The sequence below is a fragment of the Rhinatrema bivittatum genome, chromosome 5 (assembly GCF_901001135.1).
Source record: "Rhinatrema bivittatum chromosome 5, aRhiBiv1.1, whole genome shotgun sequence".
Classification (NCBI taxonomy): domain Eukaryota; kingdom Metazoa; phylum Chordata; class Amphibia; order Gymnophiona; family Rhinatrematidae; genus Rhinatrema; species Rhinatrema bivittatum.
The window spans coordinates 109,747,402-109,774,487 of NC_042619.1; the positions used below are offsets into that span (position 1 = coordinate 109,747,402).

The 27,086-nt window shown below is 46.7% G+C and overlaps 1 protein-coding gene across 1 annotated transcript in view; it reads right to left on the reverse strand.

Annotated features, from left to right (window-relative positions):
- ALG5 (ALG5 dolichyl-phosphate beta-glucosyltransferase) overlaps window positions 1-27,086 on the reverse strand; it is a 104,094-nt gene that overhangs the window by 39,423 nt on the left and 37,585 nt on the right. The window contains exons 6-8 of the mRNA XM_029602729.1: window positions 26,069-26,182; window positions 17,301-17,360; window positions 4,901-5,052 (exon numbers count right to left, since the gene is read on the reverse strand). Coding sequence (XP_029458589.1) covers window positions 4,901-5,052; window positions 17,301-17,360; window positions 26,069-26,182 — 326 coding nt within the window. The remainder of the gene's footprint in view (window positions 1-4,900; window positions 5,053-17,300; window positions 17,361-26,068; window positions 26,183-27,086) is intronic.

A 27,086-nucleotide genomic window follows, 5' to 3' on the forward strand; every position in this document is an offset into this window, starting at 1 on the left:
CTTCCCGCCCCTGTGGCCCGGAAGAGGAAGTGATGTTTACCGGGCACACGGGAAGAAAAAAAAAGGCCATGCATGCTGTTGCTGACGACCCCCACCGGCTCTGACCTCCCCTTCTCTCGCCAGCGCGACACCAGCAAGAAAATATAAAATTAATAATCAAACTGCAATCCTCCTGTCCTGAGCATTCTTTAGAGCTGCCTCTCCAACTAGGATGGTGGTTCACTTAGTAACAGTGCACACCAAAGCATCAACCTTTGGGAATCACAACTGCTCCCTCACCTTTGGTTCCAAGAGGTATAAACATGGCAAAGAGCGCCCCCCCCCCCCCCCTTTAAAACTTGCTTCCAGAGCATTCCACTCAAGATCAATCAACTCTTGAATTGGTTCCGGGAGGGGGGGGAAAAAAAAAAAAAAAAAGAAGAACAGAATACTTTTCACAAAGTGACCAATATGAGATCTTTATTTTGTAAGCCTGTAGTGTCGCCCCTATCTATTCTAAGCATTTTCAGGGTCTGAGTCAATAGACCTGGTAACTCATCTTTGTGAAAAAAAAAATGTATGTAGCAGAGTCCAATGTGGTTCCAAGTCGGATGAAATTTCTCCCTCTTCAGGAGTGTGAAATTCGAGTCCCCACTGGAATCATCCAACAGGTGATGATTCGCAACCTGCTCAAGATCTCCAGGGGCATTCTCCCTCTGGCACTTGCCCGAAGTGGACGGCAAGCGGGGCGCCCGGGAACATGACCCCCTTCCTACTGGGTTGCTTGGGCTCTGCTGGAGGGGAAATGTAGTATGCTTATCGTGTATTTATTTATTTATTTTAGTATTTTTATATACCGACATCCGTTTGCACATCGTATCGGTTTACATAAAACTTAAACAGTGTCGCCGTAACAACAGGCATAGTCTTTACAGGCAACAAAAAACTGTAGCAACAGGCTGAATACAGATTAACTAGGTACAATGTTTTTGAAGGGATATCTCGGAAAAGGATTTAAGAGTATTTAAAGGGAGAAGCTTGGATATTAAATTAACAATAAACTAGAGGAAAAGACCAGGAAAAACTGGATATACAGGCAAATATTTACAAAAAAATTCAAAAGTATCTGTATCAATATCGTGTAGAACAACTCAGCATTTATTCACATTATTATATGGTTGAAAAAAATCTAAAAGGATGAAATATAATTGCTATTTAGGACTCTAATATAAAGTTCTAGCAATATGAGAATGCATCTGTTCAGCATGGAAACTACAAGGCACAGCTCTTTGTTTTTTTGTATTATTACTGTTTGTGAATATTTTTCAATGAGAATACTGAGCTTAAAAAAATACTCATCTCATCAAAAAGAAATGCAGGGTAATCACTTTACAGGGTATTTTTTTTTTTTTATAACAGTCTGACCAGACTTTAGCCCAAATTTTCAAAGCAGACTTGCGCTCATTAAGTCTGCTTTAAATGATCGCGGGATTCCCACCGCATGTGCCAACATCTATGCACGAAGTTACACCTGCTTCTGAGCAGCTTTAAAGTCCAGTAGTGCTGCTTTTCTTTTCAAGAGGCCTAGTGATATATGTCCCGCAGTTATTATTTAGGCAGAGGTATCGCTCTCCCGTGAACGGTTTTCCTTTTTTGTATTGCTGATTTAATGCCTTTGCTCCTAGGTTTCCCTCGGCCTCCCTTTTATTTGTGGATCTCCCTTGTAGCAGGTGATTGTGTAGTTGTCATTTTCTCTGTTGGTTACTGTAATTTCTTATCACCTGCTGTATTTTTCCTTCAAGGTGTACTCGATTTATATAGTAAATACAAAATCTTTTTTTTTTTTTTACATTTCTCTTATTCATCAGCAGCCAAGACTCATAATAGTCTGATTTTAGGACCCTGGGATTCACTGTCAATGTCTCAGTCTTATTTGCAAGATGGCATAAAAATAGTTAAAAATAAATTTGTTTTAGTATCTAATCTGCTGATAGGAAAGAATGCTTTCTTTATTACCTGCTAACAATTTGTTTTATTCCTTTTATTTCCCAAGCTTGAAAAAAATCTGATTTTGTAACCCAGGTAAAATGCAATTATCAAACCTATCTAGGGAGAAAGACAAATCTCCTATGTACTACTGTCCAAGTCCACCTCACAGACCTAAAAGGGATATTTTTAACACAATTTAGTAAGGCTGATCCTGAAAAGAGCATTATTACTTTCCTTTTTTTTTTTTTTTAAATTTTAAAAACCTGCAATCTCCTGCTCCTTGTACTTCAACTCAGTCAGAAACAGGACTGGGAACAGTATATTTACCCCTGCAGTAACATCAGCCGGCCAGTATTCTCCTCAAAAGCCAACCAAGGACAGATTAACAAAAACTTGATTAATAACAGATAACCATTCCAGTACTCAGCCAACAGAAAACACTAAACTCGGACAACAAATGTATTAACACTATTCTAGAAACTGGATTAACACTTACCAGTAACCCCATGGAACACACAACTATGCAGGAGGGAAGCTGGATTCATCTGACTGTCCTAAAGAAAAGGAAATTATCAGGTAAGTAGTAATTTCTCATTTCTTAGCGACCAGTCAGATGAATCCAGAACAAGTGGGATGTACCCAAGCTACTCCCGATTAGGGCGGGAGGCTGCCCACGGTCCAGTAAAAACCACACATGCAAAGGCTGCGTCCTCCCGGGCTTGCACATCCAAACAATAATACCTGGAAAAAGTGTGTAACGAGGACCATGTTACAGCTCAGCAAATGTCAACGGGGACAACTATATCACTTCCACCCATGACACTGCCTGAGCCCTAGTGGAATAAGCCCTGACCTGTAGGTAATGGCTTCCCAGCAACAATGTATGTAGCCTTGACTACCTCTTTAATCCAGTGAGCTATGGTAGCTTGCGAGGCCAGCTCTCCCTTAGTACTGCTGTGAAGGACAAGAGATCCATCCTTCAGTCAAGTCATAGTAACCTTCAGATACTTCACAATATGTCTCTTGACAACCAAGGGTCGCAACAGATGATACGCCTCTACATCTCTCTCTCTGTACAGAGAAGGCAGGGAGATGGACTGATTCAAATGAATCAGGGATCACCTTTGGTAGAAAAGAAGCAACACTACACAGCTGTACAGCCCCAGAATCACCCAGAGGAATGGCTCCCAGCAAGACGAGGCCTGCAGTTCAGAAACCCTATGCGCAGAACAAATTGCCACAAGAAACACCGTTTACAAGGTGAGTAACCGCAAGGTAAAGCTATGCATTGGTCCACACATAGGGCCCGCTAAGAAATCCAATACCAAGTTAAGACTCCATAAGGGCACCAGCAACCTCAAAGGACGATGAAGATGTTTCACTCTTTTCAGGAAACAGGCCACATCAGGTTGAGCTGACAAGGATCCACCATTCACCTGACCTCTGAAACAGGTGAAACCTGCTATTTGTACCTGTAAGGAATTAAGGGTCAAGCCTTTATTCATGCCATCCTGCACAAATTCCAAAATGAGCGAGATTTTGAACAAACAAGGAAGAGTACATTGATCCTCACACCAGGCCTCAGACACTCACCAAACCTACACATAGGCCCAAGGAAGTGGAGAGCTTTCTGTATCTTAGGCAAGGTGGAAATCACTGCCGCAGAGTATCCACGTTTCAGCAAGCGAGCCCTTTCAATGGCCATACAGTAAGACAAAATGGTGTTGGATCTTCATGAAGAACAGAACCCTACCGCAACAGATCCCTGTGTGCTGGAAGTCGAAGGGGCAATTCCGCCAGGATTCACCACAGATCCACATCCTACAGTCTCCTGGGCCAAACTGGAGCATCCTTTGGATTAATCTGCTCAACATGGGCCATGGAGGAAAGGAATACAGCAACTTGTCTTCCAGCCACTTCTGTACCAATGCATCGATTCCCAATGACTTCAGATCTTTCCTGCGACTGAAGAATCGTGGAACTTTCGCATTGCAAGAAGATGCCAGTAGGTCAAGAAACGGGAGACCCCAGTGATCCAGAATCCGTTGAAATGCCTTCTTTGATAACGCCCATTCTCCTGGGTCCAGACTCTCCCTGCTGAGAAAGTTTGCTCTTACATTGTCTTTTCCTGCTATATGCGAGGCTGAGATCATCTGGAGATGTAGTTCGGTCCATTCAATGTTGATCTACCTCTTGCATCACTTGTTGGCTCTTAGTTCCTCCCTGCCGATTTATGTAAGCCAGTCATTGTGTTGTCCAACTTTATCCGGACCTCTTGGCCCTGCAGCCTGTCACCAAACTGCAAACATGCTAGCCGGACTGCCCTGGCTTCCAAATGACTGATGCTCCAGAGAAACTCTTCTGCATCCCAGTGCCCTTACACTGTCAGCTCCTGACAGTGAGCTCCCTAACCATGGAGGCTCACATCTGTCATCAGTATTAGCTAGTCCGGTGGTGCTAGGGAAATTCCCTTCCTTAGATGATCTGGCTGTGCCACCACTGTATTCGGGAGGAGACCTCCATCGGCAGGTGGAGCCAAATCGAATAGTTCTCAATTTTGTTCTCTATTCTTTTTCCAAATAATTCCTAACATTCTGTTTGGCTTCAGGCACAGCAGGAATATTTTACCTGTTTCTATCTCTTTGCATATCAACAAAATGTCTGAAATCTCACTTGCATGATCCGGGAAAGTGAGAGCGATAGTGGGAGTTAGAATAAAAATACCCAGGCTGTGCAGAGGTATATATACTGTGATTTCAGCTATGTTCTGTCTCCATCTGCTGGTAGAGGTGCATAACCCACTGGTTCTGGATTCATCTGTCTAAATGCTAAGAAACTACATATTCTTTCCAATTATTTCATTATAGCTGAACAACTCATACAGGAAAAGAGCAGGTAAACTTTTCCAGCCCCATGAGCAGGGAGGACTCACCAGCGGTCAATATGAAGCGCTGAAAAAGTGCGCAAGGCAGCCTCACGGGTGAAGAGCTTGAACCCACACTGTGTGTCTCGGATACCTTTAACACACAGGAACCACACCAGGAAGTGGAACCCAAACATGAGGAATGTCCTGAAGAATGAACGCTGTGAATAAAGCAAGAGAGGGCAGCTGTGAGTTATTAAAAATACCACAGTGCCAAAGTAGAGACTCACCATTTCTTCCAAGGGCACACCCCTCAGTACATCTTGCCTAATTCTATTACTCTCTGAGACGGCTCACACAAGGTGTGAACAGTCACATAAGGAGAAAGTGCAGAAGCCTAGTGCAACTCTTACCATGAATGCTCTACAAAATCCCTACTGATGTCCAATGAGGTAATCTAATAAGTAAAGACCAGACTTAGGTTCTAGATAACATAGTAATGATGGCAGAAAAAGACCAAAATGGTCCATCTAGTCTGCCCTGCAAGCTTCCCAAGGCAATCACTGCTGCTCCGTGCCGGTTTAGCTTTATTTATTCCCATCCTCTAGCTTTTTAGGGATCCACAGTATTTATCCCATGCCTATCCCATAGGATTGGGAAGGTTTTTTTCCCCTATCAGCAGCAGTATTTCTAAGAAGGCTGGGGTAATCCACACAGTGCAGCCATGGTTATACCTCTAGCATCAGTGAGAATAGGGTGGCCAGATGTTTCTGACAACTGTCTCACTAGGTTTGGTGGCAGTTTGGATTATTAAAAAGTGAGTCAAGCAGCAGAGGTGGTAGATGCCAAAGCTGTAATAGAATATAAACATTATTAGAGCAGATATAGAGGGCAGTGGTAGGAAAAGGGCTGAAAAACTGTAAATGTTATTTTGTATTGTTTTTGTGTATGCTTATATTGTAAACCACTTTGTCTAAGCAGTATAGTGTGGTGATTTGAGCCAGAGGTGAGTCTCTGTGCTATAAAACTTTGGGTGTTTTCCTTAAGGTGTGAAGATTACTTTGCAGGAAGTAAAAGGAAACTACATTTCCCAGATGCCTTGGTAGTCAGCCCTGGGAAGGGTTGGGGGCAGGGAGACAGAGGCAGTGTCTTCCTAGGGAGGAGTAGTCTCTCTCACATAAAGAGAGAAGCCTTCCAGAAAGGGGACAGGCAATTCAGGAGAGCTCAATGGAAGGCGAGGATGATGGAGAGGCTGAGGCAGAAGAACAGTGCCCAGGCCCACCTTTATTCTAAAGCCAAGTCAGCTCTAAGATATCTCTTTCCCTTTTCACTGCGGGGCAGCAGTTTGTTGAATAAGAGTCTCTAGCACTGCTATGGGGTTAATATGAGTGCCTAGGTCTCTTACTGAAGAAGCAAAGGTAGAAGGTTTTATTTAAATATTGAGAGCATTTATTTTTGGTGGTTGGGAACCCCAGTGCACTTATTTGTTGGGTTGGGAACCAAGTAGGAATCGCTATGAAGAAAAGGAAATGTTTTGGGAGTTAACAGCACCATGAGCTAGTAGCTGTGTAAAAAGGGTTGTTGTATTAACCTATGGCAACTGTTGAGAGTTGTAATTAGGGCCATGTAGCTGGTCTAGGGAGCCCTTCTTTTAATGGGGTTTTTCCAGCACTACTTTATATCTGGGAGAATTAGGAGTTGCTGTTGTATTATTCCAGCTTTGCCTATATGTATGTGGAAGGAAAGCATAGTAGAGCATAGAGAAAGAAGCGTGTTGTTTTTTTTTAACAAATCATTGGTTTAAAAGGATAGGAAACCCAAGTTCACATTGATAGGGTGGAAATGCATTTCAGGCAATACTTTTATGTTGTGAGTGATGTCTCTTCTGTGAAGTTTGTTTCAATAAACTCCATAGCACTATATGAAGCTACTGCCTGCTGAGGGGACCCAGGGGAACTCAATTTTTTTTTTATCCCCAGGAGCAGACTCCTAGGGGGGGGGGGGGGGGGGGATGCCAGATCTTATCTCAGTTTCCAACTGTACCGGAAGTCTGAGCAGCAGGCAACTGTTGTGCTCAGAAAAATGGGAAATAAATTCAGAGAAAAACTGTGCAAACAAAATATTTCTGCAAGTAGTACTGCAGGACATAAAATTTAAAAACTAGCCACAAATCCTCCAGACAACTTTCCTGAGGATTCCCTCTCTTCCTAAAGCTACAGGAAATTAAATCTTTAGGGAAAAAATGCATTATATCAAAACTATGTGAGCACACTAAACCAGGAGGCTTTTACTCTTTGTCTGCCTACATATGAAATATAACCCAAAATGTATTTGTGAGAATCACCAGGTTCTTATGGCCTGGATTGGCCACTGTTGGAAACAGGATGCTGGGCTTGATGGACCCTTGGTCTGACCCAGTATGGCATTTTCTTATGTTCTTATATTTAATCTGATGTTTGAGATCATTCCCATAAAGTTGCTTGCAATTACTTCACACATCTTGCAAACAAGTTTTCAATTCTGATTTTTCAGAGCTGCACCTGCCATTTTAATAACTGAAGACAACAAGTTAGAGCAGTGATTCTCAACCGGTGTGTCGAGACACACCAGTGTCCCACCGCCCCACTTGTGCTTCCCTTCTCCCCAGGGGTGGACTGGCTGATGCAGTTGATAGGGGAGTACCACCGTCAGAGGACAGGCCGGCGGCAGCTGAAGAGCAGAGAGACACTCGGCAGCGGCTGAAGTGAGGAGAGACCCTGTGTGCTACTGCCAGAGGCCGGGCCGGTGGGCCAAAGAGCAGAGACACGCTGAGTGCCGCCATCAGAGGCCAGCCCGGCAGCAGCTGAAGAGTGGAGGCCAGGCTTATTGGGCCAAGCAATAAGAGGAGGCTCCACGTGAGCGTGTGTGTGTGTGTTAGAATGGGTGCCTGGATGCGTGAGTGGCAGCTTTATGTATGTGGTAGAATGGGTGCCTGGGTGCATGAGTGGCAGCTGTGTGTGTGTTTGGTAGCATGGGTGCCTGGGTGCGTGAGTGGCAGCTGTGTGTGTGTGGTAGAATGGGTGCCTGGGTGCGTGAGTGGCAGCTTTGTGGGTGTGTGTGGTAGAATGAGTGCCTGGGTGCGTGAGTGGCAGCTTTGTGGGTGTGTGTGGTAGAATGAGTGCCTGGGTGCATGAGTGGCAGCTTTGTGGGTGTGTGTGGTAGAATGGGAGCAAGAGCATTTGTGTGTGATTAAGAGCTTGTATGTAAGTGACAGAGCATGTGTATGTGACAGAGAGAGAGAGAGACCATGGTCGAAGGTCTTGTGTTTCTGTGAGAAACAGACTGTTCAGGAAGTTGACTGGTGGGTGCGTGTGAGAGACAGAGACAGGTTAGGGAAGTTATGTTCTGTGTGAGACAGAGACTGTGTATGAGTGACTGGTTGTGGGCCCTAAGGAAGAGGACCTTGAGGACAGAGCTTCAGCAGCCACTGCTGCTTCTAGTGTGTGCTATTGGCCTGCAAGGGAAAGGAGTAGGAGAGTTGCTGGAGAGGGTAAGTAAAGGTGGCTTTTTAAGTTTATTTTTCTTGATTGACTGCCATTTAAATTATTGGGTATTGTGTGATGTGTCTGCTGTTTTGAAATATTTTATTGATATTTGGACAATTTTTTAATACTTTTTATGAGCTTTTAATTGGTGGATGTTATTCTGTTCATCAGCACCCATTCTACCTCATACACAAAGCTGCCACTCACGCATCCAGGTACTCATTCTACCATTTATTAGTATAGTTTTACAATTATTTCTGTGTGGGGATTTATAGCAACTTGGCTTGTTCTGTTTTCCAAATAGGAGGTGTATTAATGTTTAAGGCCTGGTTAAATAGTTGTAGTGTTGCCTTTTCATAGATAGGGTTGTTACTGTTTGAGTGTGTTCCATAATACAAGTGTAACTTTTGTGCAGGTTAGTTTGTGTGCATTATTGCAGATCCTGGACTATGTTAGGTGCTATATTTCTCTTTCCATTTCTCCAGGTTTACACTGCATGCAGAGTGGCTTTTTTAGTTTTCCAGATTTATAATTTGTGGTCTTTCTGTACTTGATGAAGGACATTTCTGTGTGTGTGACAGAGATGAGGTATTTTACTAGCATGTAGGCATTTGTATGAATCTTATTTGTTGTGTCTTCTCAATAGGATATGTATTAGTGGTAAATTGCTGTCTTTTCATAAGGAGGGGTATTGTGCCTGCAAGTAAAGGGAGTTTGTTTCACTTTTACTGAGATGTCATCAGAACCAGAATATCTTTTTTTATACGGTGAGTTATATGGATAATGCCCTAGTTCTCTGCACCCATTTTTGGGGGTCGAGGGGATTCCTGAGGATACAGAAAGGAAAATTAGTTTCTTACCTGATAATTTTCGTTCCTGTAGTACCACGGATCAGTCCAGACACCTGGGTTTTGCCTCCGCACCAGCAGATGGAGACAGAGCAAGATTTGACGGGCTCTGCCACATATAGCAGGGTGCTACCCACAGCCTTTCAAGTCTTACGTAATGTCAAAGCAGAGTGGAACTAAGAACCAAACTACCTAACTATATTTCACCCAAACACGGCCAAGTCCAAACCCCCAACTGGAACAGAACTCTCAGAACCAAAGGAATGAACGACAATATCTATGTAAATAAAAAACGAGCGGACTCTCCTTTACCTCAAATACACACAAGTACGGGCGGGTCCCTGGACTGATCCGTGGTACTACAGGAATGAAAATTATCAGGTAAGAAACTAATTTTCCTTTCCCTGTACGTACCCGGATCAGTCCAGACACCTGGGATGTACCAGAGCCAACTTACCTAGGGTGGGAACAAGAGAGTCCCGCGCGGAGAACTCCCTCACCAAATCCACCAGAATTCGAGGCTTGGACATCCAGACGGTAATGCCTTGCAAACGTATGCAACGACTTCAAAGTAGCCGCCCTGCAAATTTCCTGAGGCGACACCTGAAGATTCTGCCCACGAAGCGGCCTGAGACCGCAGGCCCAGGGGAACAGGTTTCTCCCACAGTACATATGCAGACCCAATGGCCTCCTTGAGCCAGCGAGCTATCGTAGTTTTTGAGGCCGTACCTCCTCTCTTCAGGCCACTGCACAACACAAAGAGATGATGGGATACCCGGAAGGGATTCATGACCTCGCGATATCGGAGAAGGACCCTGCGGACATCCAATTTCCATAAATCCCACGCTACGGGATCAGCCCGCTCCCCTTCTGGAAATGAAGGAAGCTCCACCAATTGATTCAAGTGGAAAGACGACACCACCTTTGGCAGAAATGAGTGAACCGTTCTCAATGAGACTCCCGAATCAGAGATCCGCAAAAACAGCTCCTTACACGACAGAGCCTGCAATTCAGACACCTGCCGAGCGGAAGCTATTGTGACTAGAAACACAACTTTTAGCGTAAGATCCTTCAGTGTCTCCCGCTTGATAGGCTCAAAAGGCGGCGAGCATAAGGCCGAAAGTACCCAATTAAGATTCCAGGATGGACAAGGATGCCGAAACGGAGGACGTAAATGCTTAGCCCCCCGCAAAAAGCGTGCCACGTCCGGATGTAATGCCAAAGACACTCTGTGAACCTTACCTCTGAGGCAGCCTAGAGCCGCCACCTGAACCCGAAAGGTACTACAAGAGAAACCTTTAGAGAGACCTGCCTGTAAGAAAGTTAGAATATTGGTGACAGAAGCTCTCATGGGATCCACTACACGATCTCCACACCAGTCTTCAAACACCGTCCAGACCCGACCATAAGCTAAGGACGTAGACTGTTTCCTAGATCTCAGTAACATGGTCACCACCGCATCCGAATACCCTTTATTCTTCAAGCGTTGTCTTTCAAAAGCTATGCCGTGAGACAGAAGTGATCCGCGTCCTCCAAACAGACGGGGCCTTGACGAAGAAGAGCCGCGGACTCCCGAAATCGAAGGGGCGACTGCCAAATTGAGGAGATCCGCAAACCATGGACGCTGCGGCCACTCCGGCGCCACCAAAATCACAACCGTTGGATGAAGTTCTATGCGCCAAAGTACCTTGCTTATCAGGGGCCAAGGAGGGAACACGTACAGCAATACATTTGTGGGCCAGGGAAGCACTAGTGCATCGACCCCTTCGGCCCCTCTCTCTCTCCGCCGGCTGTAGAACCGTGGAGCCTTTGCATTCTGGAAGGTGGCCATCAGGTCCATGTGTGGTGTGCCCCACCGCTCGCAGATGGGTTGAAACGCCTCCTCGGCTAGTTCCCATTCTACGGGATCTAGATGATGTCGACTGAGGAAATCTGCCTGAATGTTGTCTACTTCGGCGATACGAGACGCCGCAATGTTGCTGAGATTCCGTTCCGCCCAGCTCATCAATTGCTGCGCCTCCGCCGCAACGAGCTGACTCCTGGTCCCTCCCTGACGACTGATGTATGCCACGGTAGTTGCATTGTCGGACAAGACTGACTGCCTTTCCCCGAATAATCGGAAGAAAAGATTGGAGAGCCAGAGCTACCACCCTGGTCTCCAAGAGATTGATGGACCACTGAGATTGTGCCCTGGACCACTGTCCCTGCACCGACCGTCCCAGACAGACCGCTCCCCAGCCGGAGAGACTGGCGTCTGTGGTGACTACCGTCCAGTCGGGCATGACCAGGGACACTCCACACGTCAGATGATCAGATACCAGCCACCAGTGGAGACTGGCTCTCGCCTGATCCGTGAGCGGAAGCGGTAGATGGAATTGCTCTGACCCAGGCCTCCAGTGGGACAGTAATGCAGATTGCAAAGGACGCAGATGAGTGAAAGCCCAGGGAACCAAAGCTAGCGTGGATGCCATGGAACCCAAGACCTTCAAATAATCCCGTACCTGAGGCATCGGTAGGGACAAGAGTTGCCTCACCTGACTTTGCTGCTTGACCACTCGTTCCTTGGTGAGAAATACCTTGCCCTGTCTAGTGTCGAACAGCGCTCCCAGAAACTCCAGGGACTGAGTCGGCGTCAAACGACTCTTGGCAAAGTTGACCACCCATCCGAGAGATCGCAAGAGCTGAAGGACTCTGGTGACCGCTGTCTGACACTGCAGCTCGGACTTCGCCCGAATCAGCCAATCGTCCAAGTAGGGATGCACCAGGAAACCCTCTCTCCGAAGCTGTGCTGCTACAACCACCATCACCTTGGTGAATGTGCGAGGAGCTGTGGCAAGGCCGAAAGGTAGAGCTCGGAACTGATAGTGCTTGCCCAGAATACAGAACCTGAGGAACCTCTGGTAAAATGGATGGATGCCGATATGGAGATATGCTTCTGTGAGATCCAGAGGGGCCAGGAACTCGCCTGGTCGAACCGAGGTGACTACCGACCGAATAGTCTCCATTTTGAAGTGCGGTATCCGAAGGCACTGGTTGACACTCTTCAAGACCAATATTGGTCTGAATGTCCCTTCCTTTTTGGGGACTATGAAGTAAATGGAGTATCGGCCCTGGCGCTGTTGCTTGGGAGGAACCGAAATTATCGCCCCCAAGTCCTGCAGACGTTGCCGCGTTCCCTGCACTGCCACTCGCTTCTCCCGGTAATCGCAGGGCGAGACGAGGAACTTGTCTGCGAGAGTCTGTACAAAATCTAAAACGTAACCTTGACTTATCACGGTGAGGACCCACTGGTCCGACGTTATTTTGGTTCATTCCTCGAAGAACAGCCCCAATCCGGCTCCCACGTTCGGTACCGGGAGAGGAACGTGCCGAGAGGAATGGACCGGATGAATTTCATTGCGAACTCTTAGCCCCCGTCCCCACTGGAGGGCCACTTTGTTTCCCGAATCTTTTGCCATGAAAGGACTGAGACCAAGACGGCTGACAGGATGAGCTTAGACAGTAAGACGACCCAGACGACCTCGCTGGACGAGACTTCCTGTTCCCCCGAAACAGAGACCTATTGGAAAACGAACCCCACGGCAGAGGCCTGTCCTCCGGAAGTTTATAAGCCTCGTTTTCTCTGAGGGATTGCATCATATCAAGGTTAAAGTCAATAACAAGGTTAAAATCAATAACAAAGAATCCCTTCGCACTAACTCCCCATTTGGAGTACCCCAGGGCTCTTCATTATCGCCCACCCTGTTCAACATTTACCTTCTCCCCCTCTGCCATTTTCTTGCAAAATTAAATCTGAAGTTTTACATATATGCAGACGATGTTCAAATCTTAATTCCCATATCTAATTCTCTGGATTCTGCTCTCAAACTGTGGGATTTATTTTATTTATTTATTTTTAATTTTTATTTACCGATATTCTTGTTTAAATACAAATCATGCTGGTTTACATTAAAACAGAAGATGTAGGAAAAATGTTACCTTTGTCAAATACATTCAAACATTAATAACAAGAAAATTATTAACAAGGGATAACAACTAAGAAAAGAGAAAGGTAAACAAGAAGAAGTAAAACAAAACATAGAAGTTGAAAAACAAAAAGGTGGCATAAAGGGTTGCACGAAGGGGTGCACAAAGGGGAGTGCCCCTTTGTCGCACCCCTTTGGGGCGACTCCCAGCACACAATGCCAGGTGGAATGGCGCTGTTTACCAGCTCGACGCTGGGCGGGATGATGTCACAAAAGGGGCGGGTCTCATGCTCACTGTTCTCTTTTCAGCAATCTCTTCACAATTCAAAACGGATGTTTTCATTTCTTTTGCTTCTTTTTACTTAGTGAAGCACTACAAAAAGTGCCCGGTGCTGATGGGCTGCCCCCTCCGCCTCCATGCCAGGTGGAATGGCACCGTTCACATCTGCAAACAATCAACCTCCACCTCGCAAGCCTTAACCTGGTGCTTAATACTACCAAGACAGAACTCCTCCTCATCACCCCAGAAGGCAGTCCACTTCATCAACAGCTGCACACTAACACACAAATCTCCCATGCAAGAGACCTTGGAGTCATAATAGACAGTCATCTGAGTCTAAAGAAATTCATAAACCAAACTACGAAGGAATGCTTCTACAAGCTGCAAGTACTCAAAAAAACTCAAGCCGCTCCTTTTCCATAACGATTTCAGATCGGTCCTCCAAGCCATCCTGTTCGCCAAGGTCGATTACTGCAACTCCATCTTGCAAGGTCTTCCTGCTACTACAATAAAACCCCTCCAGCTGCTTCAAAACGCGGCTGCGAGAATCCTGACGAATACGAATCGGAGAGAACACATCTCTCCTATACTAAAAGATCTTCATTGGCTCCCAGTAAACTTTAGGATTCTCCATAAATCTTACAATTATTCACAAAAGCTTACACCATCAGACCCCTCTTGACCTGCTACATCCTCTCAAACTTCACTCCACGACCAGACCCGTAAGGGAAGCTTACAAAGGATCCTTACACGTCCCTCCAATCAAAGTGGTGCACCAATCAAACACCAGAGACCGGGCATTCTCAACAATAGGTCCCTCCATCTGGAACACCATGCCACCAGACCTCAGGCAGGAAACCTGTCTTATAACTTTTAAAAAGAAACTCAAGACATGGCTTTTCTGTCGAGCCTTTCCCTGTTCCTAAGCCAACAGCTTGACTTAGAATTGTTCCTAACTCTACTGTGATTAAACAAACACTAAGTACTCATATACGTTATATTGTGGTGGGCTCCTTTTGCCTCCCTCCCACACCATCCTCTGTAAAAAGTTAATTATCTCATCTCTGCTCTCCCCTCTATTTCCTATCCCCAGTTTTTGTGCCCCTGTTATAATGTAACTTTTTGCTTCTTCAATCTATGTCTCTTGTTAATTGGTTAAGGTTACAGTTAACCGCTTTGTTCGATGTAAACCGAGTTGATTTGATTTGTATCAAGAAAGTCGGTATATAAAAGCCTTAAATAAATAAATATCATCCAAATCCTTGCCAAACAATAACATCCCTTTGAACGGAAGTGAGCCGAGTGGGCCTTGGAAGAACCATCCGCCGCCCAATTGCGAAGCCAAAGGAAATGGCGCGCGGAGACCATGGATCTGGCTGCGTAAAAGGTCATACAGCGCGTCTGCGCTGTACGCGATCACTGCCTCCAGACGACCCGCTTGAGCAGCTTCTTCTTCTGAGAGGCCGGCATTGGCCTGAAGTTGCTGAGCCCAGCGAAGGCCCGCCCGTAGGGCAAAATTACTACATATCGCTGCCTGGACGCCCAGAGCCGAAACCTCAAAGACCTTCTTCAGCTGAAGCTCCAGCTTCCTATCCTGCAAGTCCTTAAGGGCTGTGGCCCCTGTCATTGGAATCGTGGACCTCTTTGTCACGGCAGACACAGCTGCGTCCACCTTAGGAAGTCGGGGGAGCTCCAAAGCATCCTCTGGAAGGGGATATAGCTTGTCCATGGCCTTGCTAACCTTTAGGCCCAGATCCGGAGTGTCCCATTCCTGGAAGAGAAGATCAGTTGCTGAGAAGTGGAACGGAAAAGCCACCGTAGGCCCCCTGAGGCCCAACAAAACTGGATCCATTTTGGCTCCTGGACGGGACTCCACCGGCGGGCCGTCTATGCCGAGCTCCTGAAGAATGGCCGGGATAAGTGGTGCCAATTCATCCTTCTTAAAAAGACGTACCACCTTCGGGTCGTCCCCTTCTGCCGCTGGAGATCCCTTGCTGGTACCTGGCTGAGGCAGTACCTCCACATCCCCTTCATCGGCCCCCCCCCCAGGGGCCTCACCTGGGGATTCATCTCATCCTGAGATGTGGACTCCGTGTCCGTTTCTCTAGGGGCGGACCGCAACCATCGCTTATCCTTAGGCGGGTCCGAGTCCCTCCGGGACCTATCCCTTCTCTGGCGCTTCTGGGTCTTTAGTTGCAGCTCCAGTCCCCCCCCAGAGTCAACTTCCTCCCTGCCTTCTTAGCTTTAAATACTTTGTGCATCAGTAGCACAAAATCCGAAGAAAAGGAGGACTCTGAAGAAGAGGAATCCTCCCCCGAGCTATTCTCCTGCAAGGGAGAGGCAGCTCCCCCCTGGGGTCCCCCCCCCCGGGCGGCAGCTGCTGTGGCGAGAGCGCGGGAGGCAGCGACCCATCCCCCGGCGCCGACCGCGTAGCTTCCCTAAGGGAGCCTAAAATGGCCGCCGTTCCCGCTCTGAGTGGGAACGGATCCTCACTCCCTGCTGCACTTAGACTGGGGCGCGACGACGACCACGGCGCCCGAACCCGCTCCCCCCCCCGACCGGAATCAGACAGCCCCTCGCCGCCCAGTACACAAGCCAAACATAGCCCGTCACGCAAAAGACGCGCGGCATGAAGACCCCCGCGGCATCCTCTCCCCTTCCGCCGGCTACCGCTGAAAGAAAAAATTTACAGTAAAACAAACAGGAACCGTGAAAGAGGCAGCAGAGAGTCAGCGCGCACAAATAACACTTTTTTTTTTTTTTTTTTTACACTTGCCGGCCGCTGTCCCTGGTACTGGACTCCTGCTCCAGTTGGGGGTGAGTGAACCGGGCTCCCCGGTGTCACCCCCAATGCTGCTAACCAGAAAGGGCCGGGTCCTCAACCCTTAGCAGCGGCCTCAACCAGGGAGGGATGGTCCCCTCAGAACCTGCCACCCCCTGGGAGGCTCTCTCGAGGGACTGTCTTCTTTTTATTTATTTTTTCAAGAAACAACAAATACAAGACCAAGATCCTGCTGAAAATTAACTACCAAAAACCTCCCCACTAGGGATCCCAGAGGCTGTGGCTCTGCACCTGTACTATCTGCTGGAGACAGAGTAAGACTGAGAGGCTGTGGGTGGCACCCTGCTATATGTGGCAGAGCCCGTCAAATCTTGCTCTGTCTCCATCTGCTGGTGCGCAGGCAAAACCCAGGTGTCTGGACTGATCCGGGTACGTACAAGGAATGCATATTTTCATTTAGCCCCGTGACGGTCACATGTTCAGTGTGTCACGCATGTGAGAACCATCTCTCAGGTGTGTCCTGGCCGAAAAAAGGTTGAGAACCACTGAGTTAGAGGACTGTGGGGAAAGCAAAATTACTGAAGGCCCTGAGCCTGCTGTTACAATCAGAAGGATATCAACATGTGCGTGTCTGTATATATACGTGACATGTTTTTTCAGGATGCTATGCTACTGTGGCTGCCAGCTATTCAAGTTTCTAGTGCAGAACCAGAAATTGAGCAACAAATGGCCAAAAAAGGATCACAAGGCCTGTTTCTATGTAATGGCCACTGGAAAGGAGCACAAACCGTACAGGACACTGAGTTCCACGAATACAGTTAATGAAGCTAAAGGAAAAACTCCCTGCAATAGACTTCTAGCCACAGAAATTCAAAGACTACACTACCTCAGGCAGGGCCAAGTCACTAGTAAGAGCGAGAAAGGCTGGATGTGCACTCAAGCAGCACAGAGGAATTCTGGAAAGAGCTGCAAGAAAGGCATAAAAATGACAATTCTCCCTCCATATCTAAAACCTTCAGTCAGCCATTCTGTATAATAAATTCAGTGCACTCTAGAGTAAAAAGATTTACCTGAGCTATCGAGTCTTGCTCCAGATGAGCCCGTGACCCACAAGATATCGCCATGCTGTCCTGGAAAACAGTAAAAAAGCCAACAAGCTAATGGAGTTTTAGAATTAGAGAAGGTTAATAATGTAAAATCTGATATTCCTTCATCCTGGACACTTTTTGACCCTTCTGTCATGAAGAATCTTGAGCAGTTTAATAAGTTTGATTAAACCAATCTTAGTGCTAAAGTGATGACAAAGTGTTATGCTGACTGCTCTATCACAGGGGTCGGGAACCCATGGCTCGCGAGCCAGATATGGCTCTTGAGGGCTGCATCTGGCTCGCAGACAAGTGTCGCCACACTTCGCGGTTCCCCGCTGACCCAGCTGCTCCCCGGTCCTCCGCCGCCCGGGCTTAAAATGCTGTCAGCCCGGGCGGAACGCGGCAGGACAGCTGGAGTCAGCGGCACCGGCGTGCTCTCTTCTCCCCCCCCCCCCCCCGCGGCCCGGAAGAGAAAGTGGAGAGCATCGGGTGCCTGCGCGGGAAGAAGAGACCACACTAGCGTGGTCTCTTCTTCCGCGCCGGCACCCGATGCTCACCACTTCCTCTTCCGGGCCGCGGGGGGGGAGGAGAAGAGAGCACGCCGGTGCCGCTGACTGGAGTCAGCGGCACGACTGGAGTCATCCGGGTGCCTGCGCGGGAGTCATCGGGTGTCAGCCGGGTGCCAGCGCTGGAGTCATCGGGTGCCTGCGCAGGAGTCATCGGGTGCCAGCCGGGTGCCTGCGCGGGCACCCGATGCTCTCCACTTCCTCTTCTTCCCGCGGCCCGGAAGAGGAAGTGGAGAGCATCGGGTGCCTGCGCGGGAAGAAGAGGCCACGCTAGTGTCCGACGGGAAGAAGACTGCAGCGCGGCTCGGAGGAAAATGAAGTTTCAACCGCGGCCGATGGGACTCCGGCTTCGCCTCCGCGAGGGCTGAAAATGAAGGAGGTTAGTGTTGGGAGGAGGCTGCTGCTGCCGCGAGTTCCCGGGGTGGGGGAGAGAGAGAGTGAATGAGCAAGCAAGCATGTGTGTTTGAGATCCTGTGTGTGTGTGTGTGTGTGTGAGTGAGAGATTGCATGTATGTGAATGATTGAGAGCCTGTATATGTGAAAGAGAGTATGTCTGTGATTGAGAGCCTGCCTATGAGAGAGAGAGCATGAATGTAAGTTTACCATTGGGAACCTGTATGTGTAAGTTTGTAATTGAAAACCTGTTTGTGTGAAAGAGTATATGTGTGTATGATTGAGATCCTTTGTGTGTGAGAGAAATCATGTGTATGTATGATTAAGAGCCTGTGTGTATAAGTAAGATAGATATCATGTGTGGCTGTGTCTGATTGACAGCTGGTTTAGGTGATGGAGCATGTGAGTATGTGATTGAGAGCCTGTGTGTAAATGAGAGAAAGAGAGGACATGTTTGTAAGCATGTGAATGAGAGTCTGTGTGTGAGAGAAAAAGACAGCATGTATTTATGTGATTGAAAGCCTGTGTGTGTGTGTAAGCGTGAAAAGATAGACAGCATGTGTGTAAATGTGTAATTAAGAGCCTATATGAGAGAGAAAAAAACATGTGTATATGTGAGTACTGAGAGCATGTGTGTATAGGTGTGTCATTGAGAGCCAGTGTGAGAGAGAGCGCTGGTATGTGACAGAGAGGAGAAAGTTCCAAGCAAACCACCCCGCCTCCTGCTAATTCAGAACAATCTCAGGACACCTGGATATCAAACGTTCCCAGGTATGCAGAGCAAAAAAATTTTTGTATCCTTATTATTTTTCATTACTGGATCTTTGTGTCTGCTATTTTGAAATATTTTGTTGGTATCTGGAAATGTTTTATATGAGTTTTTAATTATTGGATATTCCACTCATCAGCTGTTTCGAAATATGTTCTTTTTGTTAGTACAGTTTTACTGCTGATGATTTTATATTTCTTGATTTGTTTTATAAGGATGGGTGATGTTTCTTTTTTCCTTTATTATACTGCATACAGAGACTCTGGCTTGTTGCAGTTTCCAATTCAGTTTTTTCTGCATGCTTCTTGTTATGCGTTTTGGTCTCTTTATTCTATGTTAGGTGAGGGACAGCACGTGATTCAGGTGAGGTTTTCTGCTGGCGTGTAGTTTCTGTGTAGGACTCTATAGCAGCCTGACTTGGTCCGTTTTCCTAATAGGAGATGTATTGGTGTCTTAAGGCCTGGTGTAATATTTTCAGAGACTTATTGTACTTTAAAAGTGTGATCTTACATAAAATGCACACATTTACTTGTATTTAGTTTTAAACATATTGTATGGCTCTCATGGAATTACATTTTAAAATATGTGGCGTTTATGGCTCTCTCAGCCAAAAAGGTTCCTGACCCCTGCTCTATCATATGCTTATTAGATGCACAGCCATGGCTGGTAGTCCATACCTGCAATGTTATTTTTGAGGCAGAGTTCAGTTTCTTTCCCCCTCCCCTGTAAACCTGTGTTAGTTATCCTGTTTTGGTTTTTTTTTGGGGTTTTTTTTTTTTTTTTATTAAATATGGATTGCTTTTTCTTTAACAGTTCTATGCGTTCTATAGAGTTTAAAAGAAAGCAGTGAGGTCAATATTCAAAACACATTCAGTGCTATTTAGTAGGGATGTGCACTTAGGTGTCCAAACGAATGGACGCACGTCGCGTATCTAACGAATGAAAAAATGTATGCATAACGAATGGTGTGCGTCTAATGGACATATTTTAGATGGATGTGCGAACCATTCGTTTTGTGCATATATCTATTCGTTCGTTATATACATGCTTATGCACAAAATAAATGACTGTCCAAAAACTAACGAATGCACATCCCTACTATTTAGCTACATAAGTAGGACTTATGAGGCAAAACAGCAGGCTGCTGAATATGTGCATACAGTCTATGCGGCTAACTTAGAAAAACGGCTAACTTCTGAGTATCTACCCCCATATTTTTATGACTGAAATTATGTAGTTATATGATGGCACACTTGGGCCAGAAAACAGCAACTGACATGGTGTAATTATATAAATATAAATATGATTACAGATAAGATGCAAAGGTGGTGTCCGAAGAAGAGCCTGAGCAGCGGGATGGGGGACCGAAACCCAATCACAACTCTCCTCTAAGTCTGAGCCAGCTGAAATCCATCAAGGATCTCAGCACAAGATAATATAGCAAGAGAGAAAAAAATGTCCTCTTTTTTGAAGAACGGGAGTCCAATGATGAGAAGTCATCTGGCAATTCCTAGCCCTCCATTCCCTCCCCTCCTCCAGTCCAGAAATACCAATAATAAATTGATCCAGACAAACGGGCATTCCAGCTTTGTCCCTCATTAGCCCAAATCCCTCCCCGTATCAGAGTTACACAAATTAAAGATGAATACAATTCAAATTTCCAGTTAAGTTCAAGTTTCTTTACAGCTTGTGATAATTTTTACTGGAGCCATACATTTTGGGGTTTTATAGAGAGAGCGCTTTCAGGGACTAACAGCTTCTCTTCTCCAGACATCCTAATTGCTTCATGGCAGGAAGCCCAGGCTTGGAAACTGTATCAGTGAGTTGGCACCATCTTGTGGATGAACAGTGTAACAACCTATCAGCTCATTACTAGTCATAGGTCTCCAGCTTAATCCAGCACACATGAGCCAGGTGCACCACAGTGTTTCCCCCACTGGGTTCATTGTCTCAACAGAAATGCCTAGAGCACCGGCCCAAGATGTTCACTCAAAGTTACCAGTGTACGAAGTAATAGCAGCATGTATTCACCATTTCTAGTCTGAAAAAGTTTACAAAGCCACTGAATTAAAGCAAGATTTCATAGTATCCCAGGTCCCCTCACTGTCACAAAACAGCTCTGACCCGGAAACAATGGGGAATCAAAAGGAAAGCAACTTTACTCACCCGTAAACAGAGTTCTCTGCATAAGCAGGATGAATAAGCCATAAAACACAGGTGACATCATCCGACAGCACGGATATGGACCGAGCTCTCAAAGTGCAGTAAAAGTCTGATTGAGCATGCACTGCTGTTCCTGCATGTACGCACTGCCTCGTGTGCCCTCTAGTCTCTTCCAGAGCTTAAGCTTTAGTGAGATAGTCAACTCTCCAGGGAGGCAGGCAGATACGAAATATGGCTGATTTATCCTGCTGTCTATGGAGAACTCAGTTTACAGATAAGAAAACTTGCTTTCTCAGTCAACAAGCAGACATGAATCAGTCATAACACATGTGGAGTCCCAAGATGAAGGTTGCTTTGCAGAGCAATTACTTAAAAGGCAACCTGACCCCACCAGGTAGAGCGTGAACTACTGGGCAAACAGGCAGCACAGAACTGCTTGTCCAAAATTACTGTCTCCTTAGGACATTTTGTCCAGACAGTCTGAACAGAGAGAGGACTAAGTAGTAGCTTTGAATATGTCTTCAGTAGAAGTGGCCTGGAGATGATCCACTGAAGTCGCTATGACTCATTTGACGAGCCTTGACTAAGTTTGTAATCTGTAAGCCAGCCAGAACATAACAATGTGCTATACAGTCTGTTTAACAACTGCACTTCCCAATCTATTGGGATCAAAGGACACAAACAGTTGGAAAGCACAATGGCGAGGTTGCGTCCTGTTTAGGTAACATGCCAGGGCTCCCTTAACAGACCAAAGAGTGACGAGCTTGTTCTCCTTAGTGTTCATGTAATTTTGGAAAGAAAGTTGGCAGCACATCAGCTTGGTTGATGTGCAAAGTGGAGACCACTTATAGAAGAAATTTAGGGTGTGTATACAGAACTACACTGTGGTGAAAATACTACAGGCATAGCGAATAAGAAACCAGTCTTTGTGCCCAAGTGACGACTACAAGAAGCACCACTTTCAAGGTAAGAAACTTCAAGGCCACAGACTCAAGAGGTTTGAAGGAAGGTTTCATGATTTTAGCAGGTACTATGCTGAGGTCCCAAGGCACTGGAGTCTTGGAATGCCACTGCCCTTTCATGAACTTTAACTCTAAGGGATGGAGGGGTTTTATAGAGAGAGCATTATTGTGGCATATCACCTCCTGGTGATATGCCACAATAATGCTGAGATGAACTTTAACTGAAGTAGTACTGAGACCTGAAGACGAGAGGAAAAACAGATACTGAAGCAAGTCCCTCAAGCCACAAGAGAAGGATTCCAGTTAGTTGGTTCCACACCTAGTAAAGAACCTCTTCTGTTTGAAGTGGTAGAATCTTCTGGTTGAAGGCTTTCTAGCTGAAATCAAGATGTCCTCCAGCTCCTTAGGAAGGAATAAGGAGGAGACTACTGTTTGTGTTCAACATCCATGCATTGAGGGTCAGCAATGGCAGATTCAGATGACAGAGCCTGCTGTCCTCGAGTCATGTGTCTGAGACATCCCCAATAGAAGTGGAGACTAAACTGACAGAAAGATGAGATATGAGATGCCACACTTGCCATGGCCAGGCCAATGCTATGAGGATTATCCTTGCATTGTTTTGAAGGACCTTCTGGACAGTCCAGGCAATGAGAAGAATTGGCAGATAGAACAGACCAGCACTCCAATCTAGCACAAAAGTATCAGGAGCTGATCTGTAGATGTTTGGATGCGAGGAACAAAACTTTGACCTTCCTGTTGTCATCTGAGGTGAACAGGTTGATCACAAATTTTCCCCAGTGACTAAACATGTCATCCATGACCCCTTGATCCAAAGACCACTCGTGCAGTTGCTGCTGAGGTGATCTACCAATATATTCCTGGTAGGTAGGTCTCCTGAGCTGGGTATTTTGAAGGTTGGTCTACAACCAGATTTGGAGGGCACCTTTGCAGAGGGTATACAAGTCTGTGCCTCCTCATTTATTTATACAGAATATAGCCACCTTGTTGTCTGTCTAGACCAAGACTCTCTTGCCAGACAGTACATGAGAAAAAGCTTTTAGAGCATAAAAGATGGCTTGGAGCTCCAGAAGATTGATTTGCAGGCGACTCTCCACTAGCGACAGAAATTTCTTTGGGTCCACGGTATGCACTCCCTACCCTCAGTGAATGTATTGGTCGATAGGATCACTTGATGTGCTGGAGTGTAAAGTAAGAGACCTACCGCTAGAATCTCCAGGTTCATTCACCATTGAAAGGACATATGCGTCTCAGGAATTACATAAATTTGATGGGCCAATGGCTGAAATTGCTGATCCCACTTGCCCACTCAAGACTCCACATGTGCAAATGAGTCAGATGAACCACATGTGCTACCTCAAACATGTAACCTAAATGAACAAGGATCGATCTCGCTGACATCCAGTCCTGCAAAAGAAGGGACCTTGACAGACTTAACAGAATTCCATCTCTTTTGATGGAAAGAAACACTTTCGCCTGAAGAATTTTATCCAGGCTTCTATGAACAGTATCAAGTTGGTGAAACTGACTAGGAACCCAAGTAGGAACTCAAAATGAACTGAATCCACTTCCTTTCTTTCTGATCCATAAAAGGAACTCCCCTGGAAGTGATGAATCTACCATCTTATGACAGGGACTCTCTTCCATTGCTGAAGTCGCAAAGGTGAGGCAAGAACTTCTGGCGACCGAGTGGCCCCATTATGTGGAAAAAATTCCTCTATCCTGGACAGGGGGTATTCCAACTTTCCCCTTTGGTCTTTAGGAGCCAAATAAATTCTTCACTAGCTCCAACAGCTGGGCCCCATTGGTTTAGGCATTTTCTGAAGTGGAGGAGAGACATCCTCTTCAGAAATCCAGATTGGTTCATCCTCACTGAGAGCTGGCACTGCTGCAGAAGTGGCAAGTTCTGACATACTCCATTGCAGATGCCTCTTGCTGGTACCAGATCTGATTATAGGTGCCAGTAAATCCCTCTTCTGCAGCATAGCTCTGACCTCCTATGCACCGAGTTGTTCCACTCCAACGAGACCGATGAAGCCTTAGCATCCAGCACAAAGGGGACTGACTACATCCCACAGTACATGTTTCCATGTTGATAGCACATTGATCAGCGTCAGCTTCGGGATTGGTGCCATGGGAATTTTGGGGCAGATTTTATAAATCTGCGCACACACGTACTTTTGTTCGCACACCAGGCGTGAACAAGAGTACGCGGGATTTTAATAGATACGCGTGTAGCCGCACGTATCCATTAAAATCCGGGGTCGGTGCGCACAAGGCTGCCCAAAATCGGCAGCCTGCGCGCGCCAAGCCGTGCAGGCTGCGGGGGGGGGGGGGTGGAACTTTCCTTCCACCCCCCCGCACCTTCCCTTCCCTAACCCACCCTCCCAGCCCTATCTAACCCCCCCCTACCTTTGCGCGCGCCGGGCCGGCTGCCGCGCTCCATGTTCCGGTCCGGGGGCTGGTCTGGAGGCCGCGGCCACGCCCCCGTGCCGAAACCATGTCCGCGGCGCCGCCCCCGAATCGCCACATCACTCCCGACACGCCCCTCCATGCAAGCCCCGGGACTTACGCGTGTCCCGAGGTTTGTGCGCGCCGCCGAGCCTATGCAAAATAGGCTCGGAGCGCGCAGGGGGGGTTTGGGGTAGGTTTTCGGGGGGGGGGGGGGGGGTTTTACGCGCGAAAATGTTCCGGTCCGGGGGCTGGTCTGGAGGCCGCAGCCACGCCCCCGGGCCGAAACCATGTCCGCAGCGCCGCCCCCGAAACGCCACTCGCAACACGTCCCCGAAACGCCGCGTCACTCCCGGCACGCCCCTCCATGCAAGCCCCGGGACTTACGCTTGTCCCGGGGCTTGTGCGCGCCGCCGAGCCTATGCAAAATAGGCTCGGAGAACACAGGGGGGGGGTACGCGCGTACCCCTTTGAAAATCTACCCCCCCCCTGTGTGTCAGGAGGGCAACAGTGCAGACTAACTTTCAGCTTGGCATTAAGAATGGCCCTGCTCTGGCAGAGCCCCATGATGATGGTGCTGGCTTCTTCAGTGCTGAGTAAGAGCCTCAGAGGGGATCCCTTGCACTGGTCAGACATTCTTCTTGGCACCTCATCCAGTGCCATTTTCTGTGCTTTGCTCAACCCCTGAGAAGTTGCGGATCCAGGAACTGGTGCCACAGGTGTGTGTGGAGAGGGGGAAAGGACACAGAATCCTGCTTAGATTTTTTGCAGTGTTGAGATTCTAATACCTTGCACTAGGAAGATGAGTGGCTCTGCTGCTCGGCCTTACATCAAAGCTTCAGGCTCTTACCCGATGGCACCTTTCACAGGACCTCCATTTTCCAGGTGTGAAACTGCTGCGCCTTCAGGGACATCCAGTAACAACTGTAGCAATTGGAAGCATCATGATCCAGGCCCAGGTAAAGATAAATATAACGGGTGTTGGCGATGGCATCCGGCACCCACAAATGCAGACCTTAAACCACAGGTTTCTCGGCCTAGGATTCCTCCATTTGTTTCTTGAATTCTTCATCTTTTATTCTAGAATTGAAAAGTTCTGCTGAGGCACTGTCAAGGCTGTGGCAAGAAAAAAAAAAAAGGCCAGAAGAAAATAGAGATTGCAACATGTTCGTGCCTTAGGCTCAGATGAAGAAAGACTGAGGGCCCCAGAAGGCAGTATGTGCATGGAAGAAATCACACACATGCTCAGTAAGACTTTTACTGAGCTCTGAGAACTGAATTTGTGTCAGCATCATAAGATGTCATCCATACGTTATGGCCAAATCACACCTACTTGTCCACAGAGAAAAACAATGTCTGAAAACTGGAATCATATTCCCCCTTCCTTCTCTCCCTCTCTATAAAATAGATTTTTTAAAAGTCTCTCACCGGCCAGGGTTGCAATTTTCTAAGCCCGTCTTCCACTTTTTCAATGTCCTCAAACGTGGTAGCTCCGTCAGCGTCAGCCATCAAGATGAGTTTTCCTCGAGAACTGAGTACACCCTGCAACGCAGAATGCCAATGAAATGGAGAGCTTCCCAAATAAATGCAATGAGAAGCACACAAGGTTTCACTATTAGAACAGAAATTAAGACAGAGATGAAACTGAATAAAATGGAATAATGAAATCTAGAATACCATGAAAAAAAACACAAAACTGTAAACCTGACATGTTAAAAACTATAATGAAATAAAATATAGAGCAGGGATAAGTAACTCTGGTTCTTGAGTGCCGCAAACATGTCTGGTTTTCTGAATATTCACAATGAATATATGAGATAGATTTGCATGTGCTTCCTCTGTTGCATGCAAATCTCTCTCATGCATATTCATTGTGGATATCCTGAAAACCAGACTTGTTTGTGGCACTGGAGAACCAGAGTTGCCTATCCTTGACCTAGAGTGATGTCAAACCTGTGGCATAAGCATCCAAAGAGACAGACATGACGCATTCTGCTGGAACCCAAGATGCCCAGCTGAAAACAAAATCCCATGTCACCGGCACCCACCAACAGGGTAAAATCAATGTTCATCATTTTAGGGAATAAAAGCTCAAATGTGTTCCCTTGTCACTGAATTGCATGCTCATAAAGGGTTGCATAATTGTTTTATAATATATATAATTATTTCTGCATATGCAACTAAGTGCACTGCCTTTAAAATCCAGAGGTCTAAGATCAAGTCCTGGTTACATATCACAACAAATGAAATTGATGGATGTCTCCCCACTGGTTATCTGTCAGGCTCAGGAAACCATCATATAGCTTGCTGTTTTAAGTTCCCACCTTACACCCCTCTTAAGACGGGCTGCAGACTGGCACTGACGGTTTACAAGGGGCCCCTGCTTAGCTCTAACCAGGAACATTACCGCCAGGGCTTCTCACACCTGACCTGGGCAGCCCCAGTT